The 21,616-nt window shown below is 49.5% G+C and overlaps 1 protein-coding gene across 1 annotated transcript; it reads right to left on the reverse strand.

Annotated features, from left to right (window-relative positions):
- Nucleotides 1-8,937: 8,937 nt before the first annotated feature.
- On the reverse strand, nt 8,938-17,234 carry DNAJB5 (DnaJ heat shock protein family (Hsp40) member B5). Its single transcript, XM_004747468.3, has 4 exons — nt 17,053-17,234; nt 14,461-14,705; nt 10,492-11,093; nt 8,938-10,360 (listed from the first exon to the last, which is right to left on the reverse strand). The coding sequence occupies exons 1-4, from the start codon at nt 17,232-17,234 to the stop codon at nt 10,127-10,129; spliced, it is 1,263 nt and encodes a 420-aa protein (XP_004747525.2). The 3' UTR covers nt 8,938-10,126.
- Between the last annotated feature and the right edge of the window lie 4,382 nt (nt 17,235-21,616).

A 21,616-nucleotide genomic window follows, 5' to 3' on the forward strand; every position in this document is an offset into this window, starting at 1 on the left:
TACCCTGGCCGCAAGGACACGGTCTTGTCCAGTGTCCCGGAGAGGCCCGGTGTCCTGAACATGTCTGGACTGGTCAGAGGACAGTGAGACCTCACGGAGCCACTCCTCCAGGAGAGGTCAGTTTCTCAAACTCTCCTTCCTTCACACTCATCCACAGGAGCCAGACCTGGCCCCGGGAAGTTTCAGAGGAGAATGAAGGGTGCTGTGAGGCCGCGGGGGGCGCCAGTGGGAGTGGTGGGAGGCAGCCCAGCACTGGCCCACTAGGTAGGGCAGAGTGTCAAGCGGCTGAGGTGAGGCGGGCTCCCTAGGAGCTGAGGCCCACCATGGAGAGGCCTCTAGCAGACAGGCCAGGCCAAGGCTTTTAGAACAGCAAGATCTGGGGCGCCTGGCTTGCTCGTTGTTAGAGCATGCGACTCTTGATCTTGGGGATGGGAGTTGGAGCCCCACGTTGGGTGCAGAGGTTACTTAAATCAATAAAATTTAAAAAAGAAGATAGGAAAATCTGAAGCATCTGCTTTCAGATCCCAGGTATTGGTACTTTACTGCATTTATTGAGGGGCTACTGTGTGTAAGGTTTTGGGTTTGGAAGTTTAGCTATGTCCCACTAGAGGCAGGAAGAAATATTGCCTTTTTTTTTTTTTTTTAAACAGTTAAGATAGTATTATATACTGAATTTAGGAGATATGAAAAACTAGAAGGAAGAATCCCATAAACTTCCAATCTCAAAATAATTTCCCTAGCACTTTGACATGTTTCTTTTCAGACTTTGCTATTCATATATATATTTATTTATTATTATTATTTTTAAAAAATTTATTTGACAGAGATCACAAGCAGGCAGAGAGGCAGGCAGAGAGAGAGGAGGAAGCAGGCTCCCCGCTGAGCAGAGAGCCCGATGGGGGCTCGATCCCAGAACCCTGGGATCATGACCTGAGCGGAAGGCAGAGGCTTTAACCCACTGAGCCACCCAGGTGCCCCTGCTATTCATATTTTTATGTTGATTAAATAAATGTAGGTTTAATAAGGTAGGAAGGCAGTTAATATTTTAGTGTAAGCCTTTTCTACTCACTGTAAACTCTTCCTAACCATCAATTTTAATAACTATGTTATTCTCTAAAGTAGGTTATCTTAGGTAGTCAGTAGCCCCTCGTGTGGTTAGTTATTTCTGCACTGACTTCTTTGGGCTTCAGTCTAGTAAATCCCAGTTGCTTGCTAAACATCCCCAAGCTCAGTTTCCCACAGGTACCCCAGGTCTATCATCTTCATAACTTAAACCATTTTCTCCTTCTGTCCCAGTCTGCTCTTCCTGCTGTGTTCCCCAAAGCAATCAGTATCACCTAATCACCCAGGCAAGAAACAAGAGCCCGGGGCGCCTGGGTGACTCAGTCATTGAGTGTCAGCCTTCAGCTGGGGTCATGATCCCAGAGTCCTGGGATCAAGCCCCGCACTGGGCTCCCTACTTGCCAGGAAGCCTGCTTCTCCCTCTCCCATTCCCCCTGCTTGTGTTCCCTCTCTTGCTGTGTCTCTCTCAATCAAATAAATAAAATCTTATAAGAAAAGAAACAGGAGCCATTCTACACTGGTCCCCCTTTATTTTTTCCCAACTTTTGCTAATTTTATCTGCTGTTTCTTAAATCTCTCTTCCCCATTCTCATTGTCATCCTGTTTTAGTTCAGGCTCTCATCATTTCTCTCACAGACTGTGCAATTGTCTCCTAGCTGATCTCCATTTCTCCAACTTTGTCTGTCTTAAGTCCTCTCTCCTCACCAAAAATGTCCATGATACTACCCTCTTTAAAATCCTTCAGTGAGGCCATATTTCCTACAGGATGTACAGAACCCTCCACTTACAGATCTCTCTGTACTTCTTTGCTTATCTTGCCATTACCTGCTTGCATTTGTTCTAATAAAGAAGAAGAATGTTAGTAGTTTCCCCTGAGCCCCTTGTGCTCATTATTGCTTTCATATCTTTGCCCATGATGATTCTTATTTCTCTCTCTAGAATGCCCTCACCCCTTTTTTCTACCTGGCTAATTCTTAAATTTCCTTCTGTCTTAATTCAGACATTATCTCCTTAGGTAACCTACCCTGAAGATCCAGGTAGGTCTAAATGTTCCTTCTTTCTGCTCTGCATAGAGATGATCTCTGTCTTTTCACTTAAAACACTTTAAATCTATTTACTTTGTGTACTTTTTCTTATAATTTCAGTGTCTGCAGTCTGAACATGTCTTATTTTTCTGTTTGTAGTTTCTCTGGACTTTGGCTTTTGGAGGTCTTACTCCTTATATGTTTGATATATGTATTATTAGGAGCTCATATTTGGTTCAGTTTTAGCTTTATGAATCTTGAAGAACTTGGAACTGTTTCTATTTCTTGTATTGGGATTTCTCATTCTGTGAGTATGGTATAAATTCAAATCCCAGGATTGTGTGAGACTAGGATTATGATTATAAATTATTAAGGAAAATCATTAACATTAATGTTGTTAGTCTTTCCACTCAGTTTTGCAGACTTTGTCTATTTTTCAAATCAGTTTCTTCCTCCCCATTCTTAGTGTCACCAGAGACAGATTGATTTTCTTGTTGATTCTTGTTACTAGCATGTAGATTTTTCTGTTTATATCTTCAAGATATAGTCCTTTTGGGTGCTTTATGTGCTGTCCTTAGATTCAGCTCCCTTTGTTAAATCTAAACACTGTTCCTCAGTGGGGCTGATAACCAGCAAAGCTTTAGGTTTCTGGTTTGGGCATATTCCTAAGGCAGCCCTGGTGTCAGTGTTGGCTTTCCATCTAATTTTTGGCTCTAGAATTTTTTCTTCCTTCCTTCTTTTATCTCCCCTGCTTCCTCCCTTCCTTCTTCCTTTCTTCCCCCCAAACCTTTAAAAAATTTTTTAAATTTTTAAAATAATTTTATTTATTTAAAATTTGACAGACAGAGATCACATAGTAGGCAGAGAAGGAGGCAGAGAGAGATGGGAAGCAGGCTCCCCGCCGAGCAGAGAGCCCGATTCGGGGCTTGATCCCAGGACCCTGAGATCATGACCTGAGTGGAAGGCAGAGACGCAACCCACTGAGCCACCCAGGCGCCCCTCCCTCTCTCTCTCTCTTAAGATTTCATTTTTAAGTACTCTCTACACTCAACATGGGGCTTGAATTTACAATCTGCAGATCAAGAGTTGTATGCTCTGTGGTCTGAGCCAACCAGGTGCCCGCTCCTCTCTCTTTTATTTGTCTTTTTCTTTTTCTCTCTTCTTTTTTTGTTTACTGAAAGCTTCCCTTACTTTTTTTTTTCTTTTTTAAGATTTTATTTATTTATTTGACAGAGATCACAAGTAGGCAGAGAGGAAGGCAGAGAGAGAGGAGGAAACAGGCTCCCTGCCGAGGAGAGAGCCCGATGTGGGGGGCTCGATCCCAGGACCCTGGAACCATGACCTGAGCCAAAGGCAGAGGTTAGCCGAAGGCGTTAACCCACTGAGCCACCCAGGTGCCCTCCCTTACTTTTTTATAAGCTCAGCAATGTACTTAAAAGTGTATTTGCTCTAATTTATCAGCATTTGGGTGTTTTGCAGTGGGAGGACATTTCATAATACCTAGACTAGCTAAATGTCAGAGATGGATATCTTATAGACTTCATTTTTTAAATTGGATTATTTCAGGCTTACTTGGAGATTTTTTTGAAATTTAAATTCAGTTATCCAACATAGAGTACATCATTAGTTTCAGATGTAGCATTCAGTAATTCATCAGTTGCATATAACACCCAGTGCTCATCATGTCACATGCTGTCCTTTGTGCCCATCATCCAGCTACCACATCCCCTACCAACCTCCCCTCCAGCAACAGTTTGTTTCCTTTTTTTTTTTTTTTAAATTTTATTTGTTTATTTGAGAGATAGAGAGAGTGTGTGTGAGAGGGGAGAGAGTCAGAGGAGTCAGAGGGAGATGCAGACTCCCCACTGAGCAGGGAGCCTGATGCAGGATTCAGTACTGGGACGTCAGGATCATAACCCAAGCTGAAGGCAGTTGCTTAACCAACTGAGCCACCCAGGCACCCCCTCAGTTTGTTTCCTATAATTAAGAGTTTCTCATGGTTTGTCTCCCTCTCTGATGACATCACATTCAGTTTAACCTCCCTTCCCCTATGATCCTCTGCACTGTTTCTTGTATTCTGCATATGACTGAGACTATATGATATTTGTCTTTGTCTTACTGAGTTATTTCACTCAGTGTAATACTATCCAGTTCCATCCACGTGGAATTTATGTGGAGATTTTTTTTTTTTAAAGATTTTATTTATTTATTTGACAGACAGATATTACAAGGAGGCAGAGAGGCAGGCAGAGAGAGGAAGGGAAGCAGGCTCCCCGCCGAGCAGAGGGCCGGACATGGGGCTCGATCCCAGAACCCTGGGATCATGACCCGAGCCAAAGGCAGAGGCTTTAACCCACGGAGCCACCCAGGCGCCCCTATGTGGAGATTTTTATAATGCAATCTCTATCAAACACCTGTTTGCTTTTTTTCTTGGTTATTTTTAAAATTAGGTTTGTTTGTTTTTTTTTTAAGATTTTATTTATTTATTTGACAGAGAGACAGAGATCACAAGTAGGCAGAGAGGCCCACAGAGAGAGAGGTGGAAACAGGCTCCCTGCTGAGCAGAGAGTCCGATGAAGGGCTTGATCCCAGGACCCTAAGATCATGACCTGAGCCGAAGGCAGAGGCTTAACCCACTGAGCCACCCAGACACCCCAAATTAGTTTTTTTTTTTTAAATCAGAGTAATATATTCCCATCATTTCATTTTTATTTATTTATTTATTTTTAAAGATTTTTATTTATTTGACAGAGAGAGATCACAAGTAGGCAGAGAGAGAGAGAGGAGGAAACAGGCTCCCTGCTGAGCAGAGAGCCCGATGTGGGACTCGATCCCAGGACCCTGAGATCATGACCTGAGCCGAAGGCAGCGGCTTAACCCACTGAGCCACCCAGGCGCCCCTATGCCCATCATTTTAAAAATCAGTAGTTTAGGGGCACCTGGGTGGCTCAGTGGGTTAAAGCCTCTTCCTTCGGCTCAGGTCATGATCCCAGGGTCCTGGGATCAAGCCCCGCATCGGGCTCTTTGCTCAGCAGGGAGCCTGCTTCCTCCCCCCCTCTCTCTCTGCCTGCCTCTCTGCCTACTTGTAATCTCTGTCTGTCAAAATAAAATCTTTAAAAAAAAAATAAAAATAAAAAATAAAAATCAGTAGTTTAAAAATTTTTTGTTTGTTTTGAGAGAGAGTGAATGGTGGGCAGGTAGAGGCAGAGGGAGAGGGAAAGATTAAGATTCTTCTTAAGCAGGCTGCAAGCCTAGTGCAGAAGCTGAGGCAGGGTTGTCTTGCGACCCTGAGATCATGACCTGAGCCCAAACCCAAGAACCAGATGCTCAGCTGACTGAGCTACCCAGGCACCACTGTGGTATAATTTTTAATGCCCACTCCTCCACCCCTCAGTTAAAATTCAGACTACAGGTTCCCCAGTGCTCCCCCAGCCCTGAACCCTGCTTCATTACCAGCCCCTACCTCAAGCCAAACTTCAACCCATGCTCCCACTCCTACTACTTTCTTTTTCATCCCAGATTAGGATCTCTGGGGTATCCTTTCCTAGAATCCAGCATGAGGTACAATCTCTCACCTCAAATGAAATTTAATACCTGTTACAGAAGTGGTTTGTAGATTTGTGAGTTTTAATCTTTTTCAGTATAGCCTGGCCTCCCAGACCTATGTGGCAGTTTCCATTCTTCCTAGAGAATTTACTATAAGCAATAATATTTGGAACCAACTAGAGTGCATCACCTTTGAAAGAGTCCATGTGACAGTGGTGGGTCTTGGCTTGCATGATCCAAGTCTCTGGTATTGATGCAGCCTCGTGGCAACCAATAGACAAATCTCAACTAAGGAACAATCATAGACTTTCACAGCCCTATGTGTTTATGAGCCAAAGCAGCAAGGCTCTAAGGAAGATTGGATTGTGACACCCAGGAAGTTCCTATGTGAGGAAGCCACAAAGTTCCAGTTAGGGAATAACCAAAGGAAGAGTCTGAGGCATAGTTAGAAAAGACCTATCACAGAGTTGTTACCTATCAAGGAGTTCAGAAAGCTATTTAGTGAGGTTTTGGGGCTGATTCTGTAGAGGAGATAAAAAGTGACTTGTTGAGTCATTGAAAGAATTGGTCAGAAAATGACTTTTCAAGGTGTTCAAAAGAAAAACTAAATTGGAAGCAACTGGAAAATGCATTGGTTTACTTGGACAGGAAGCTGGGACAAGTCTATCACAGTGGGATCCCTATAGGTGTGTATTGTTCATGGCTTGCTGCCTATTATACATTTGCTGCCTCCTGGGAAATCTTACAGCTGCTTAGAAACTGGAAATTTGGTACCCTCAATGAGTCAGGAACACTGGCTGAATACCTCTTGAAAGGTATCTTCCCTTCCTTGATCTAGGTAGGCATTAGCTAAGCACTAGGAAGCCCAGGTTAAATAATTTTGGGTGCTGCAGAGGTAGAGCTTACCTCACCAGGTCCTTGAATCATAAAACTGTTACGTTGTTGGAGACCCAATCATGATTTATTCCCTGGTCCACTTTTCTTTCTCAGCCACACATGTTTTGGCAATGGCTAAGCCAAGGTTGCGTAACTCTTTGAAAGAAACCATTGTGTAGGTCAGAGGAAAGGCTGATCACAAAAGATTCAGTCCCTACCTTGTATAGTTCTTTCCCTGCTTCCTGTGAGCAAGGAAGCCAGAGGGCCCTGAGATGCTGGTTCTGGCTCACATAGGACCCTCAGTCCAAGAAGAAGAGCAGACAAACTTTTGCCCCTCATTCTGGACAAATCGTAGCAGAATGCAAATGTATGGGGAATAAGAGAGGCAGTCCAGAGTCACTTCCAAATGATGACCCAAGGATTTATAGTGGAGTTATGTACCCACAGACTCCAGCCATGGAGAAGCAGTGCCCCAAATGCAGAGGAGGAGTGTCTGGAGGGGGATGGCCACAGAGGGGAGCATCTTCTTGGAGTCTCCACTTGGGAAAAGGATATTGGATTTAGGGATTTAGGGATTCCTTCAAGGGTCAAATAGTCTAGGAAGATAGTGAAGTCCAAGAAGACTCCAGATGCTAAGGTGTTCTGAGTCAGTGAGCTGGGAGATGCCCAGAAGCTAAATGGCTATCTGAGTGGTCAAGGAGCTCCAGTGACCAAGGAATGGCCCCTACCACCAAGAGTGATGGCTGCCTAAGATTCAGGATGGCCAGACCTTAAAGAACATGTTACTGTTATACAAATGAGCAAATGACAGTCACAGTACTGTCATTACAAAATTGTACACATATACACACACACTACTATAAAAGGCTTCAGGGGCTTCTCAAAGTGAGTTAAGACGCCCCTGCCCAGGACCTGGCAAAACTAGTCTTTTTTTTTTTTTTTAAACTAGTCTTTCCATTAGCTCTTTTACTATCTTGACTTTTATGTTGGGAGGGATGTGTGTGTGTGTGTGTGTGTGTGTGTGTAGGGTTACACAGGCATTAAATGACCAAAATCCCCCACGCAACCTTTAAGACGGGAAAGGCTCAAGTTGCAGTTAGAGCAGCAGAACCAGCTTCAGGGTTTTCTCACAGGAGTGCCCCTGGCCTCAGATTGCCTGGCTTTTAAGGACTCATAAGCTTATCCCCAGAGAGTGCTCAGTGAGATACAACAGTTTCCCAGGTCCTACATTTACACACTGAAGCCAGTCTGGCTCAGCAGACCTGGATCCCAAAACTTCAGGCCTTAGGAGAGAGCCAGGACAATAATTTAGTCCCAAGCAAAGAGGGACAACCTAGGGGACCCAAAACAAGAAAGCCCAGAGTAACAGATGCAGGGTTGGGGATCTCCCTGCCCAGGCCAGGAAATTTGCAGACACTTTTGTGAACAAGACCCCTTGGTTTCTGCAGTGGAAGGAACAGGCTCCTCCCAAAGTACCATAGGTAAAATGATGATAAGCTTTTTCACTGGCATTGTCCCAGGGGAAAAGGCAAGGACAGAAGTTCCTTGTTAAAGCTTAGTTTGTGCTAGCCTCTGTATGGAGCCTAGGCCCCGGTAAAGGCAGAGGTGTCTTCATGGCACTGTGAAGCTTAGGAGGGCACGGTTCTTGTAGCTTGATCTTGAAGAAGAATCTGGGGCTCAGGCATGGAAGAAAGTCAGCATCAGGAGAAAGTCCAGGCCCAGGCCCAGTCTGCAGGTGGGCATTCCTACAACTATGGGTCCCCTCCTTACCCAGATCCAAGGAGACTGACAAGTGCATCGGGCAGGCCATATGCAGCCCATGAGGATCAGAGTTGTTTCATCAGGGATAAGTAGTTCAGAGACAAGGACAAACATCCTCAGAAAACTGTAAGATTTAAGGATCAGCAACAGTGTTCATGCCTTCTAGGGAGCCTGCATCCCCAGCCAGGCCCTGCCAGCATGGGCCAGAGACACCAGCCAGTTACCTCTAGTCGCTTTTTCCACTGCCCCAGGCTCTGTCTGTGGGGATGATTCTCTTCTAGTTGCCAGAAAGTCCTCCTTTATCCCCTCGTAGGAGGAACATTTTTCTCAAAGGAAAATTCCAGTCCCCATAGAGAAGATATATTAGTTCTCATGCTAGCACATCCTTCAAAGAGGATAGTCTCTATTTCTCATAACCAAGGATATTTATTCTTTCTAAATAGATTTGTTTCTTCTAATAGTTGAGTGGTGTCTTCTGCTCTGCTGTGTTTGGGGTATAGGTTTTAGAAATCCCAGGAGCCTAGGCTTAGAGGAAGGAAGGGGTCCGCTTCACCTTATATTGTGGGACTTCCAGGATTTTCTCTGCAGTGACCAGGGCCCTGGAGGGAAGTTGAGTGGTACTTCACATCTGCCCCCATCCCAGGTTCATTGTTCCTGCTCAGATGGCTTATTTTTAAAATACTTTATTTTTTTTCATAATACTGTCATTACAAAAAAATACAAAAAAACTACTATAAAAACATTCAGGGGCTTGTCAAAGTGAGAAAACCTAAAGACCCCACCCCAGGACCTGGCTGAAGCCATCTTCCCCTAGCTTCTTCACTATTTGACCTTTCTACAACTGTGGGAGTGGGGTGGGGTAACAGACATCAAAGGGCTGGAAATTCTCCCACGCAGTCTCCATGAAGGGTAAGAAATAAGTAGCTTCACATATCACAAAAGTGGGATTTGGAAGTTTGGGGGTGGCTAGGCCCTGAGTTCAGAGGTGTGGGGAGAAACCTGTGACCCTGAATCTCTTGGTGGGGAATAGCTGCCACCTGACCCCAAAGCCCTTTCCCTTCCTGATGAAGGCTGGGAGATGGACCTTGCCCCCTACCTCTTAGCCTTAATACAGCAGGCCCTCTTCCCCTCCCCCCACCTTGCACACTCCTGAGAGCAGCAGGGAGGACAGAACTTTCAGCTCTGTGGGATCTGGGCAGGGAAGCTCTCAGGGAGGCTGCCAAGGGCCCTCCTGTTCACCTTCCTGCCCCAAATGAAAAGTGTCTCGTGCTCAGTGGCCCAGTTCATGGGTTACGGACCTTCCCTTCTTATCTTGACTCCGGAGAGGCACAGATAGCTCTAGGTGAGTGCTTTGTGTGAGTGAGTATGTGTGCATTAACCTTAGACACTGTGGACCTAGGGGTGGGGTGGGGGTGGGGAAGCAGTGCCCTTTCTATCTTCTTCATCCCCCAGTAGGAGGAAGCTGAAGAGAAGGGAGAGGAGAGGTATTAGCAAAGCTGAGAGGGGAAAGAGGACATGCTATTTACAGGCATGGACAGGGAATCTCTGTATCTTCAAGTAGCACTCAGGTCACTCTCCAGCCACTGGCGTGGTTACTGGATTCAAAACAAGTGACATGAAAATTGACCCCAGGCCTGGGCTAGCTCTCCCCACCTCCCACCCACTTCCCCAAGGCAGCCCAGCTCTGAAAAGGGTCAGGGACAGGAACATTTTCCTGAAACCCAGTGGCTTTTTTTTTTTTTTTCCATTTTAGAAAAAGTTGCCCATGTCCGGCGGACACCAAGCTGGGTGCACACTGGGTGGGGTGAGTGTAGGGGGTATTGCTGTGGTAGACTCTGGGCTGGCTGGGGCAGAGCCTAAGAACAGGGTAGGTGCTGCTTAAGGATCTGTCGTGTCTGTGGTGTTAATCTGTCTGGGAAGCGAACTTTGAACTCGACAATGAGGTCTCCTCGCTGGGTGGGCACTTTGGGGAAGGGAAGGCCCTCCCCACGGAGTCTCTTCACGGTGCCTGGCTTGATGACATCATTGCAGGGTAATGGGATCACCCGGCCATCGATAGTGGGAATGTTCACAGTGCAGCCACACAGCGCCTGGGGAAAATGAGGCAGAGTGAGGAAAAGGTGGCACAGAGTGGGAAAGGAGAAAAAGATTGAAGCGAGGAAAGAATGTGCCCATTTTCCCTCCCCTCCCCAACACACACACACCCTGACCCAAGCCCTACCTCCTTGAGGCTAATCAGGGCACTGTAGAGCACGTTGGTGCCATCTCGGCGGAAGTGTGCATGGGGCTTGTCTTTGAGCACAAAGACAATGTCAGCAGGGATGTTGTCAGGTGTGGCATCACCCTCTTTGGGAAAGGTGATCTTGGTGCCTTCCTTCCAGCCACGCTTGATGACAATGTGTAGGATCTTGTCCTCGGTGCGCACAGTTCGCCCATCAGGGTTGAGGCGCCGCCTTGTGATCTTCATGCGCTTGGTAGAGCCGTGGTAGATCTCTTCCAGGGACACCCGCAGCTCATGCACCACAGGTGGGTCTTGTACCTTGCGCCGAGGGTACAGTGGTTCTGGGGCTCGCCTTGGACCCCTACTCAGCCCATTGAAGCCAAAGCGGCCAAAGGCACCAAATGGATCCTCATCTTCATCCACATCCATGTCCTCTGGGTCAAAGCCACCAAATGGTCTAGTGGACCGGCTGCTGGCAAAGAAGATATCGAAGGGGTTGGAGCCACCAAAGAAGGAGGCAAAGGTGGCATGGGGATCCCCATGAAAGGTGTAGTGAAAGGAGCCACTGGAGCCACCTGATGAACCACCGCCGGTCTTCAGGCCTGGAGGGAGGAGAAGTTAGGCATAGTGTGGCTGGTCCTGGCTCCACCCCAATCTCCGCCCCCTGCCCTCTAGCTCCTAGTTCATGGGCCTAGAGAAAGAAGCCCCCTTCAACTCGCATAAAGAGGACTGGCATAACAGAGTATGCCAGTATGCCAGAATCTGATAAGATTAATTTCTATTCTTAATTATATGTTTAATAATAAAGCACATCAGGAGGTTCAAAGAAGCTGAGTTACCTAACGGGTAGAAAAGCCAAGGCTAGAAGACTTGGAGGATAGGACTTCCAGTCATGTACTCTCTTCCATGTCCCCATGACCCAAAGATATCTCACAAAGCCTTCAGTGGCTGGCCTGGGATCACATTACAGTCATACCTGACTCCCAAATCTTTGTTTATTTCCTAAGACAAACAGAGTGAGAGGCAACTGGACCGGATTTAACTGTACAGGAAGCTATAAGTGACCTGTCCCAAATAATGTGGGGATACTGTCCAGGAGGAAGCCCACGCTCATTCTGCTTCTAGTGTTGTTCTTCTTCTTCCTGACTCCTACCCAAATGGGAAATCAGGAGGGCCCCAAAAAGCAGGAAAGCTCATAGCTTGGAGATGAGGAGCTATTTCTTTTTCTTTCTTTCTGTTTAAAAAATATTTTATTTATATGAGAGAGCAAGAGAGAGATAGCGTGTCCATGAGCTGGGGGTGGGGGGGTAGGAGGGGCAGAGGGAGAGGGACAAGCAGCTTCCCTGCTGAATAGGGAGCCCTATGGTGGAGTGGGGGGGAACTGGACACAGGGCCTGGACACAAAGGGGCTGGATGAGGGGGCAGGATGGGGGGGCTTGATTCCAGGACCCCTGAGATCATGACCGGACCCAAAGTCAGATGCTTAACTAACTGACCCACCCAGGTGCCCCAAGGAGCTGTTTCTCTAGAAAAAGTTTTCAGATGCTTTGCTTCCACACTCAGAGCTCATGGTATTATACAACTCCAGGGGTGCTGTTCACACACTGGACAGACACAAAATACAAATGGGAATAATGCTTCTTGGACTTCTACAACACCAAGCCCCACATCCTATACCTGATGTCAGAGCAGCCAAAATGTGCAAATGTGCTGGCACGTTGTGGGTAGTGGTCCTAGCTGCTCTCTCACAGTCAGGTCCTGCCTACAGAGCTCAGATTGCTGGAGGCAGCCTTCATGGGGGGATGGTAGTGGTGGTGATGGGGTGGGGTGTGGGGAGGAGTGAGGGAGGGGGTTAACACTGAGAAAGGATCTACAATGTGTAGACTCAGGTGGGGCACAGGCTAGGGGAAGGACTCTTCTCTTTGAGGCTTTTTATCTCGAATTTCAATTGGCTGTGGAAGTTTAAGCCTAAAATAATTAGCCTCTTATTTCCTGGGACTGCAAGGACAGACTTAGGTTTCATTAGAGAGGCCAAGTGTCAGGCAGTTCAGAGATTTGTGGCAGCTGTCTCTTCATCCCTCCCCTGAGACTTGGGGTCTGTTCTTTGTTTATATGGAGGGTCTGATTATCAGGTAAGTTCAAGAAGCTTCCCAGAGCTCAGTGAGAGAGAGAGGTTGGACTGGTAACAGCAAGAGGGGAAACTTCTCTGTAGGGATCCCTGTTGCAGTGGCAGTGACCACTCCCTTTCCCAAGCTGGGAACAACTTGTCCCCAGCCAGGGTTGTGCAGAGAGTCTCTGTGCACACTTTTGCTGGCTGGCTCTTGGGGCCGGGGCAGGGCCAACAAATATAACCCACATTTTCAAGGCTGGTTCTCCTTCCCTGGGCCCTGGGTTTCTCCTTAAGGTTGTGCTGCATTCTTTGGAGACCTCCTGGGCTGTAGATTGACAGCAGAACCCAGTGTCTGGTCCTAGGGGCTGAGCTTTGCCCTTCACTCAGGCTTGGTCATGCAGGCGGGGTGAAGTTTCTGGATAGCTCTTCTGCTAATAAAGGTGAGGCCAAGTGGAGAAAAGAGTACAATTCCTAGGGGCGCCTGGGTGGCTCAGAGGGTTAAGCCTCTGCCTTCAGCTCAAGTCATGGTCCCAGGGTCCTGGGATCAAGCCCCGCATTGGGCTCTCTGCTCAGTAAGGAGCCTGCTTCTCCTTCTCTCAGCCTGCTACTCTGTGTATTTGTGATCTCTCTGTCAAATAAATAAATAAAATCTTTTAAAATTTTTTTTAAAAAAGAGTGTAATTTCTAGACAGGTCACACGGTGGCATGGTGTGTACACTGCTTCCCTCTTCCCCACCCCCTCCACCCCAGAGAGAAAAATGTCTTAGCTGAGAGAACACTGGGGGATTCCAGCAGATGTCTGTGAATCTGGGAGCTGGCAAGTCTAGTAGGTGAGCGGGTTAAAACTGAAGAAACTGGTGGCATGGAGAATGAGGAGTGGGGTTGGGAGGACTGGGATGCAGAGAGGCTAACATGGGACACAAAGCGAGGAGGAGAGGAAAAGAACACTTTGGAGCACACTCTGTAGCAAGTACAGTATGTATCATTAGCCCATCTAGTTTTGAAGCTGGAGTGGGGAGAGTGAGGAGGAGAATGTGGAAGAAAGGTAGATGCTCTTGGGCAGGAAGGACAGTTCCTCTTGGGAAGGAGAGTCTTCAGCTGTGGCAACGTCTCTTAATATAGCCTAACAGGTGCCTGTGGCTGGCGGGTGGCAGGCGGCCCTGAGGGGCAGGTCCAGAATTAGCAGCTACCTCATGCCTGTGGGATGTACTGGGAGGGGCCGCCCTCTCAGAGGCTTTATTTGGGCCTTTCCTGCCACCCTGTGCGAGGCCATCAGCTACTTCAGGGAGGGTGGCAAGATGCCAGCAGCAGTTCCCCTTCCATCCTTGGATCCCTGCCACTTCCTCCGGGAGGCAAAGCTCCCCCTCCATTATGCTGGCTTGAAGTGGGCAAGGAAGGGGAAGATCATCTCTCCATATCAGAGCTCCAGTGGTTAATTCCCAGGCTGCTTAAGGGCCAAACTTTGATGCTGATGAATGTAAATGCTCTGTCCTCAGACCGCCAAACCGCACACACTCCTTCTCCCTAACATTCCCTATCAGCCAATGAAGTGGCTGGGACTTCAGACTGGACTAATAAGGCTGGGAGGGCAAAATGGGAGGGGGAAGGCCTCTGCTCCTGACTCCAGAAGTCTCTAAGGCCTGAATTTGAGGAGGGAGAGGGTTAGAGAGAAGTGGGGAGAACTATGGTAAGCCAAGGCTGGGTAGTGGGTGGTCTCTTCTCTCCTCCAGGTGTCAGTGCTAAGTACCCTTGCCTCCCTCACCCCCTCCTCAGCTTCCAGTTGCCTATGAGAACTGGGTCACCCAGCACCCCAGACAAGGACAGGGGTCCAGTATCAGACTGGAGCACTGTCCTCTTACCTTCCTCCCCATACTGGTCATACAGGCCCCGTTTCTTAGGGTCACTCAGCACATCATAGGCCTCTGCAATCTCCTTAAACTTCTCCTCAGCATTGGGTTCTTTGTTCTTGTCTGGGTGGTACTTCAATGCCATCTTCCGGTAGGCTTTCTTGATCTCATCCTCGTTGGCTCCCGATGGGATCCCAAGAATCTTGTAATAGTCCTTTCCCATCACAGCCACTGGACCGGCACTTGTCTCCTTGTTTCTGAAAGAAACCCAGGGGCAGTCCTTGAAGCCCCTCTTCCCTCCTGACCTAGCCCTGTTCCTGATGATCCTATAATCTCTAAGTGACTCACTGTGTGACTTTCAGCAGGTCATGCCTGTTCTGTAGGCCTCTGTCTCCCCATCAGTGAAATGAAAGGTTTGGTCTAGATGATCTCTTCCAGCTCTGACATTCTAGGATTCTGTGATTCTTTCGTCAGCTCCTGGATTTTCCCGGCAAGAAGCTGGGGGCTGTGGCCTACTAGGGGCTAGGCTAAGGCCCAGGTCCTTGGGCCAGACTGAGGACCCCTGAGAGGTCCTGCTGCATGAGGTGGCACCCTGGACTGACAGGCCTACACACAGAAGCTGGCAAAGATCAGTGTGCTGGGTGAGGTCACTGAGCGTTGTGGTCTTTTACGCCACTCCTCAGGCATGGTGCCCGGGCTAAGGGCAGCTGGGGCAGTGGCCCAGGACTAGGGACAGGCCCGGTCTTTAGCCAGCTGTCCTGGCCAGCCAGGCTGAGTCAGGGTGTGGGTGCCTGGAGTCCTCTCCACTAGTGAAGACCCCAGGCCTCCTGTCCCTGTTCCCCAGATAATGCTAAGCCTCACGTGTGACTCAGATCAGAGGATGACTCATAGCCTTTGGAAACTGGTGTTTCTAACTCCCTGATTAGCAGGGAGATGACACTGTCCTTCCTCCAACCAGGGCAACAGTTCCCTTTACTCATTTTCCAGTGTCTACACACAAAATGTTTGTGAAGACATGTCTTTGCCATCTAAGCACTAGTGTTAGTGAACAAAAGCATCCTGGGCATAGGGCCTTTCTTAACCTTAGTTGTCAGAACAGTTAGGCACTAATCACTATTTCCTTAATACCTTCCCTTCCCTACCAGTCCCTCCTTTTCACCTGCCCAGTGGTTCAGGATCTGGCCCAGGGCCAGGTTCACACTCCTCTGATAGTTCCTTCTAAGCTAGATGCAGGGGCATTTGTTTTGTGAGGCAGAAACATAGGGCCCTCATTCTTCACCCTAATCCCCTTTCATCACTGACTACGTAGTGGATAGGAGGGAAGGGGACTGTTCTGTAGCTGGGGAGATGGCCAGAAGACATTCTCTAGGCCTTCAGTGGCTTGGCCAACCCCTACCAAAGCCCAGAAAATCAGAGTCTTTCTAGCAATGTCCTGGGCTGGCAGCCATAGCTGAGGACTGGTTTTCTGCCTCTGACTGCTTCAGTAAGGTATACAGGGTTTCCTGGCAGGAGGGAGGGCTGTAATGGGTAAGGGGAGGCCTTAAGGCCCCAGGAAGGCAGGGACAATGGCCCTAGCTCCTGCTCCCACAGGGCCTGTTGCAGGTGGCTGAGTTGACTCATGGTTCTGGGAGTCACCTCACTCTGACGAAGAAAAGGCTCCATAAAGGCGGGTACTCCCCCTTATCCCCCTACCAGCATGTCACGCCTGGTGGGGGAAGCTGGGGTTGCAAGAGTGAGAGAAGAGCATCTGGGGGTGGGCAGCCATTTTCGGAAGCAGCGGTAAAAGCCGTCTGAAAGGGAACTGGGGGTGGTCTGCCATCTCTGCCTCAGCCCACACCTTCTCCCCATCACCCCAGGACTGGGAAGGAACCTTAGTACACCAAGAGGGTGCCCGCAGAGAGCCACAGCAGCTTCTAGGCAGAGGGCAAGTGGAACAGCTTGCCAGTGCTCCCACCCTCCTCTTGCTGTCCCTGTATTACCTCCTTATCAGGCCAGCTTCCTTCCTGGCACTCACCTGATAAGCATTCTAGACCTACAATTCTCTTGTCTCCACAGACACAGAGCAAGCTTTTTCAGGAATTGCCTTTTTCCTCCTCTTTTCCTCCCTCTCTCCCTCCCTCCCCATACCCACAAGCCACGTGTTGCAATGACAAAGGAACCCCATGGCATGGCACTGCCTTGGATGGAGAAGAATGAAGAGGATGTTCATGTAGAGGCAGGAGTGAAAAATGAGAAATAGCAAGAAGGCCTGTATAGGGAGGGGAATGGTTGAGACAGAAAATGAATTACTGGTGAAGGGGACAAGGGATGACAAATGGAAACGACGGAGGTGGAAAATGGGTTACCAATGGGTTGAGAGAGAGATGTAGAGAGTTGAAATACTGGAGAAGATGTCTGTGGAAAACGGATGGATGCCCAAAAGGTTTGGTATAGGAGATGAATGACAAGGGGTGCAGTTCATTCAGATGTAAGGGTGAGGTAGGAGGGGGGTTCTTACATGTAATGGGGATGGGATGAGGATGATATGGTTGGCAATGAAGGGGGATATGATGTGGAGAATTTGACGTGGTAGGGATATGAGTGCCCTTCTCCAGAGGGACTTACCGGAACTTTACAAACCCATTCAGCGTCCACGCTCGAAGTTTTAAGGGCTCCAGCTGAATTTTAAACATCAAGCTGGCTAAGAAGTCTTCTCCCCAGAAGTGTGGGAAGCTCCGGAAAGCTCCTCGGGCCTGTAGTGGGGGTGCTGCTGGGGATGGGCAGGAGAGCACTGTGCGCTTAAACATGCCCAGCCCAGCCCCTCACCTCTGATCGCTCCACAGGAGCCTGCTTGGAAAGCTGCAGCTCTGGAAGCCACCTCCTCAGGTTCTCAGAGGCACTTGCCCAGCAAGTCCTGTCCGGTGCAGCAGGAGCTAGACCTGATCCCCAGGTGTGGAGAGTGAAGGAATAGGGTCCAGCAGCCACCTGCTCTCAGGTGCAGCAATGTCTGTATGAATGGCTGTATGGCAGTGTGACAGTAAGGCTGGCAGTGGCAAGCGTGTGCTTGCTAGTGGCAGCCTGTGTACCTGTGGCAGGTGTGATTGTGAGTGCCTGAGAGGCAGTGAGTTCCTCTCGCCTCTCTCCAGGGAGGATCCGACCCCAATCCCCGAGAACCTACTCAATGAAGTCACTGACCCGGAGTCTCCTCCCTCTCAGATGGGCGGGGAGGGGCGGGGCAGAGCGGAGCTCGCCCCGGACAAAAGGCGCGGCGAGGAGAGGAGGGGAAGGGAGGGGAAGGGAGGGGAAGGGGCTCGGGCGGGGGAGGGTGGTCGGTGATGTCACCGGCGCTGACAGGCTGGGCTGGCTCAGAAACGCCTCCGCCGGCGGAACCCAATCCGACCCGGCCCGACCCTCCCCCCAGCTCAGACGCTGGCTACCCCCCGTTAAGAGGGTCGCAGACATCGAGCACTTGCAGACCCCAGTCCCCGCACCACCACGGCAGAAGAAACGATGGGCCTTCAGTGTCCCAGCGCCTCCCCCCGTTTCCCCCACCCCCTACACCAGGACCCCTGGCTCCGCGACGCCCCCGCTCCCGGGACCCCTGAGTCCTGGCTCGGTGCCCTCACCAGTGAGGAGCTGCGGGCGCCACCGCGGTCCGTCAGACAGCCGCTGCCCCCTCCCCTGGCTCCGGCTCCGCCGCCTCCACTCGGGACAGGAGTCGCCTGCCCGCCGGCCGCAGACAGCGGGCCGGGGAACCCGCCCCCACGGCTCCGCCTCCGCGCCGCCCATTGCGCGGCCTGGCCGTCACTCAACCCAGCCTCCGCTGTAATTGGACAGCCTTCAACGAGTGCCTTCGTGATAGCCGCCCATTCTCCGCCCCTGTCACCCGGCCACACGCGCACACTTTCCGGGCAGTGATTGGTGTCCGTCTGATTGGTGCACTCTGGGATCAGTCAACCACACCTCTTCGCTAGCTCGTCGTGTCATTGGTGAAAGGAAAAGAGGGCGGCAACTCTAGGCGCCCTTTGATTTTATTGGTTGGTCTATCGGGCTCAGACCCGAGACTGGGGGCAACTATATTAGTCCAATCTCGGGTTTGAGAAGGTGGGACGTACTGGCCACCGCTCGAATCCCGGGAGAACCTTCTGGAACCTGTGTAACGTCAAAGGCAGCCTTAAAGGAAAACTGCCTACCAGTTGGCGGTGATTTCTGGGCATTCTTTCCTTTCTTGATTTAGGAGGGTAGGGGAGAGAACAGTGCGCTTTGCGAGGTGTAGTCTGGACCAGGGTCAAAAGGTCACCCCTTCTTACCTGTCTTCCATCCGGGCTGTGAACTGACCTCGACCAGACCTGATTCAGCTTTACCTTATCTTGACCCAGAATTGACCTGAGGTGACCTAACAAAACAGACCCCGATAGACATGCAGAATTTAAGCACCCTTCCGCTTTCTCCTTGGTAATTTACACTGGTAGTTGTTTCCAGGTTTAGCGCCTCCTCATTCCCTTTGTGAGTCCCCTATTCATCCTCTGTATAATCCTCTCATCCCAGCTCCCTTGTGAGCAGCCCCTCCTCAGCAACCCCCACAATTCTCATTAACGTTCTCTCTGTAATCTTTCATCCTACTTCCCCTTTGAGTTCCCAAATGTTAGCCCACCCTTTCTTTCCCCTCTTCTTGGCTGGATATTATCTCCTGCCTCCCCCCGCCCCCCTCCGCATCTTCCGTTTCATCCTATTAATCCGTTATCTACTTGTATGATCTGTCCTATCCTAACTCTCCCCTTTAACCCTTCATCTCAGCTCCACATGATTTCTTTAGCGCACTCAGAATCTCCCATCTCAATCCCACCCCCCCCGCCCCCCCCTCCCGCCGTTAAATCTCAGCCCTAGTGTCCCGGGTGTTCAGAGCAGGCAGGGCTGCGGAGGCGGTAGCCAGCGGAAGCCGACGCTTGAGCAGACACGGTGCCTGGCGCCCACGTCACTGTCTCCCAGGACCATCTGTGCTACAGGGAGCGGGGGTGGGGAGGGGGTTATCCGGGGGTGAGGAAGGAGAAGGAGTTCTTGGGAGGTTTGAGGACAAAGGAAGGGCCAGGGCAGAAGCTCTTACCTCTCTCTCTTTGCCAGAGTGTCCAAGTGTTTCCCAGAAACAGTTTGGACACTCATGAGTTCATGCAATCTGGAGAGAGGTGGAAACTGAGGCTTGGAGAACATCAGTACCTGGCCACAGAGCAGAGCAGGAGAGAGATCTGGGGGGTTTCAAGGTCAGGTCTGCATATTCTCCATTATCTGCCTTCTTTCCAGTACTCACCATGGTGATCCCAGATGTAAAGGGGTGTGAGCTGTGACGTAAGGAAAGGAACTGGGGTAGAGGATAGAGAAAAGGTGGAATGAGGGAAATGAGAAGAAGGAGGATAGATGGGGTGAGGGGGATGGGAAGAGGAGGGGAGAAGAGATAGGGTGGAAGGTAAGGAGGGGCCCTGAGAAGGGAAGAAGTGCGAAACAAAGACTAGAAGGGAGGGGAAATGGGATGATGAAGGAATGGAATAGTAGTGTGACATGGAGATGGGCAAGGTAGGATGAGGGGGCTCAGGACCGATACTGGCTACTTCAGTCTGGGGGATCTCACTCTGCCCCCTCCAGACTCAATGGGGGCCCGGGCTGTGGGTGGCTCTACTTCTTCCTATTCCAGTTCTGTCTATTTTGCCTCCTCCAGCCTTGCTTGTGCCAACACGGAGGCAGAGTTTAGTCATTGGCCGTTACCTGGTCCCTGCTAATGCTATATTGTGGGCTTAGACCTTTGGGGGTGCAGGGCCTTGCCTTCAGGTGCTGGTAGCATGGATTCCATTGTCTGCTGGGTCTTTATTTTCACCCTGGGTCCTATTGTCCTGGGTATCAGGTGTGCATTAGGAACCAGGGTGCACAATGTGGTATAGGTGTAAGAATGTAGGCTCTGTTGACCTGTGAGATTGCTTGCCACATCTGTGCCTCATTTCTTTCTTTGTATCATGGGTATAGAAAAGAGCAGTACCTCATAGGGTTGTTGTGAGGGTTAATTAAGGTAACACATGCAATACATGTAGTTCTGAGCTTGGTATGTAGTTATTGCTCAGCAGAGTTAACCGTTACTCTGTATGTTCCAGGTATCTGGATGTGTGAGTGCATCTGTTTGATGTTCAAGTCTGATTGAGACTTATTCGTACTGTTGTATCTGTAGTGTGATTTGTAGGTGAAAGTGTGTCTGTGTATATCCGTGTAATATTTTTGTGAGGTAATATGCCTGATTGTGTATTATTTGTTGTATATGTGATTTTGTGTTAATATACATGTGTGATTAAATGACCATGTAGGTCTGTGTCCCTGTGATAAACCGTGTCATGCATATTGACACGTTGACTGCCAGTGCATGCATGAACCCGTGATCATGTCTGTTCTGAACATCCGCATTCTCCTCCCTTCCTATGAAGACGTCATAACCCTAGGTGTCCCTCATTTTCTCACCCTGAGGGAACCGGAACCTGGGGGCAGGGGCGGGGGTGGGTGCCAGTGAGGAGGTGTTTAGACAGGAGCACATGTTCCCTCCCAGACTGTGTATGGGAGGGGGAGCCCCCTATCTTGCACATATCCTGAAGGCTCCAGAGGAAGTGCTCCCCCCCAGCCCATTCTTAGTTCCCTGTCTTGTCGCCATGGCAGCAGTTGCCAGGGGCTCCCACGGTTGCTAAGGTCTAGGTGTGGGAGGCTGCTAGGCCCTGTTGCCAGTAGAAACAGAGAACAGGAGTTGGGGGGAAGGAAGACTACCCCCACAGCTGCTCTTTCTGTGGTGACCCGACTGGTCCTTGGACCTCTCCTGTCCCCAAACTGTACCTTTGACTTGTAAGTGGCAATACTATTGTTGGTGGGGGGCTTTCACAGGAAGCTGGAATTGGAATATAGGAATCTACCTTCTGAGAGGACCATGGCTCTAGCCTGCCCTTTACCATCTTTAAAGTTGGGAGGTCCTTAGAAATTAGTGACTACTTCATTCTGTCCCCCAACCCTATACTTCTCCCCTTGCAGTGTCTTTGCTTGAGTTCTCCTGTGGCTGGTACTTACTACCTGATGCTTTCACCTGCTATCGGAATGCTACATTGACCCCTGAAAGCTGACTGACTTCTTCCTGAAGTCAGACTCTTAGCATCTCACCTGGATACATACT

This window comes from Mustela putorius, unplaced genomic scaffold (assembly GCF_011764305.1).
Source record: "Mustela putorius furo isolate JIRA1106 unplaced genomic scaffold, ASM1176430v1.1 tig00001584_pilon_pilon_pilon, whole genome shotgun sequence".
Lineage (NCBI taxonomy): Eukaryota > Metazoa > Chordata > Mammalia > Carnivora > Mustelidae > Mustela > Mustela putorius.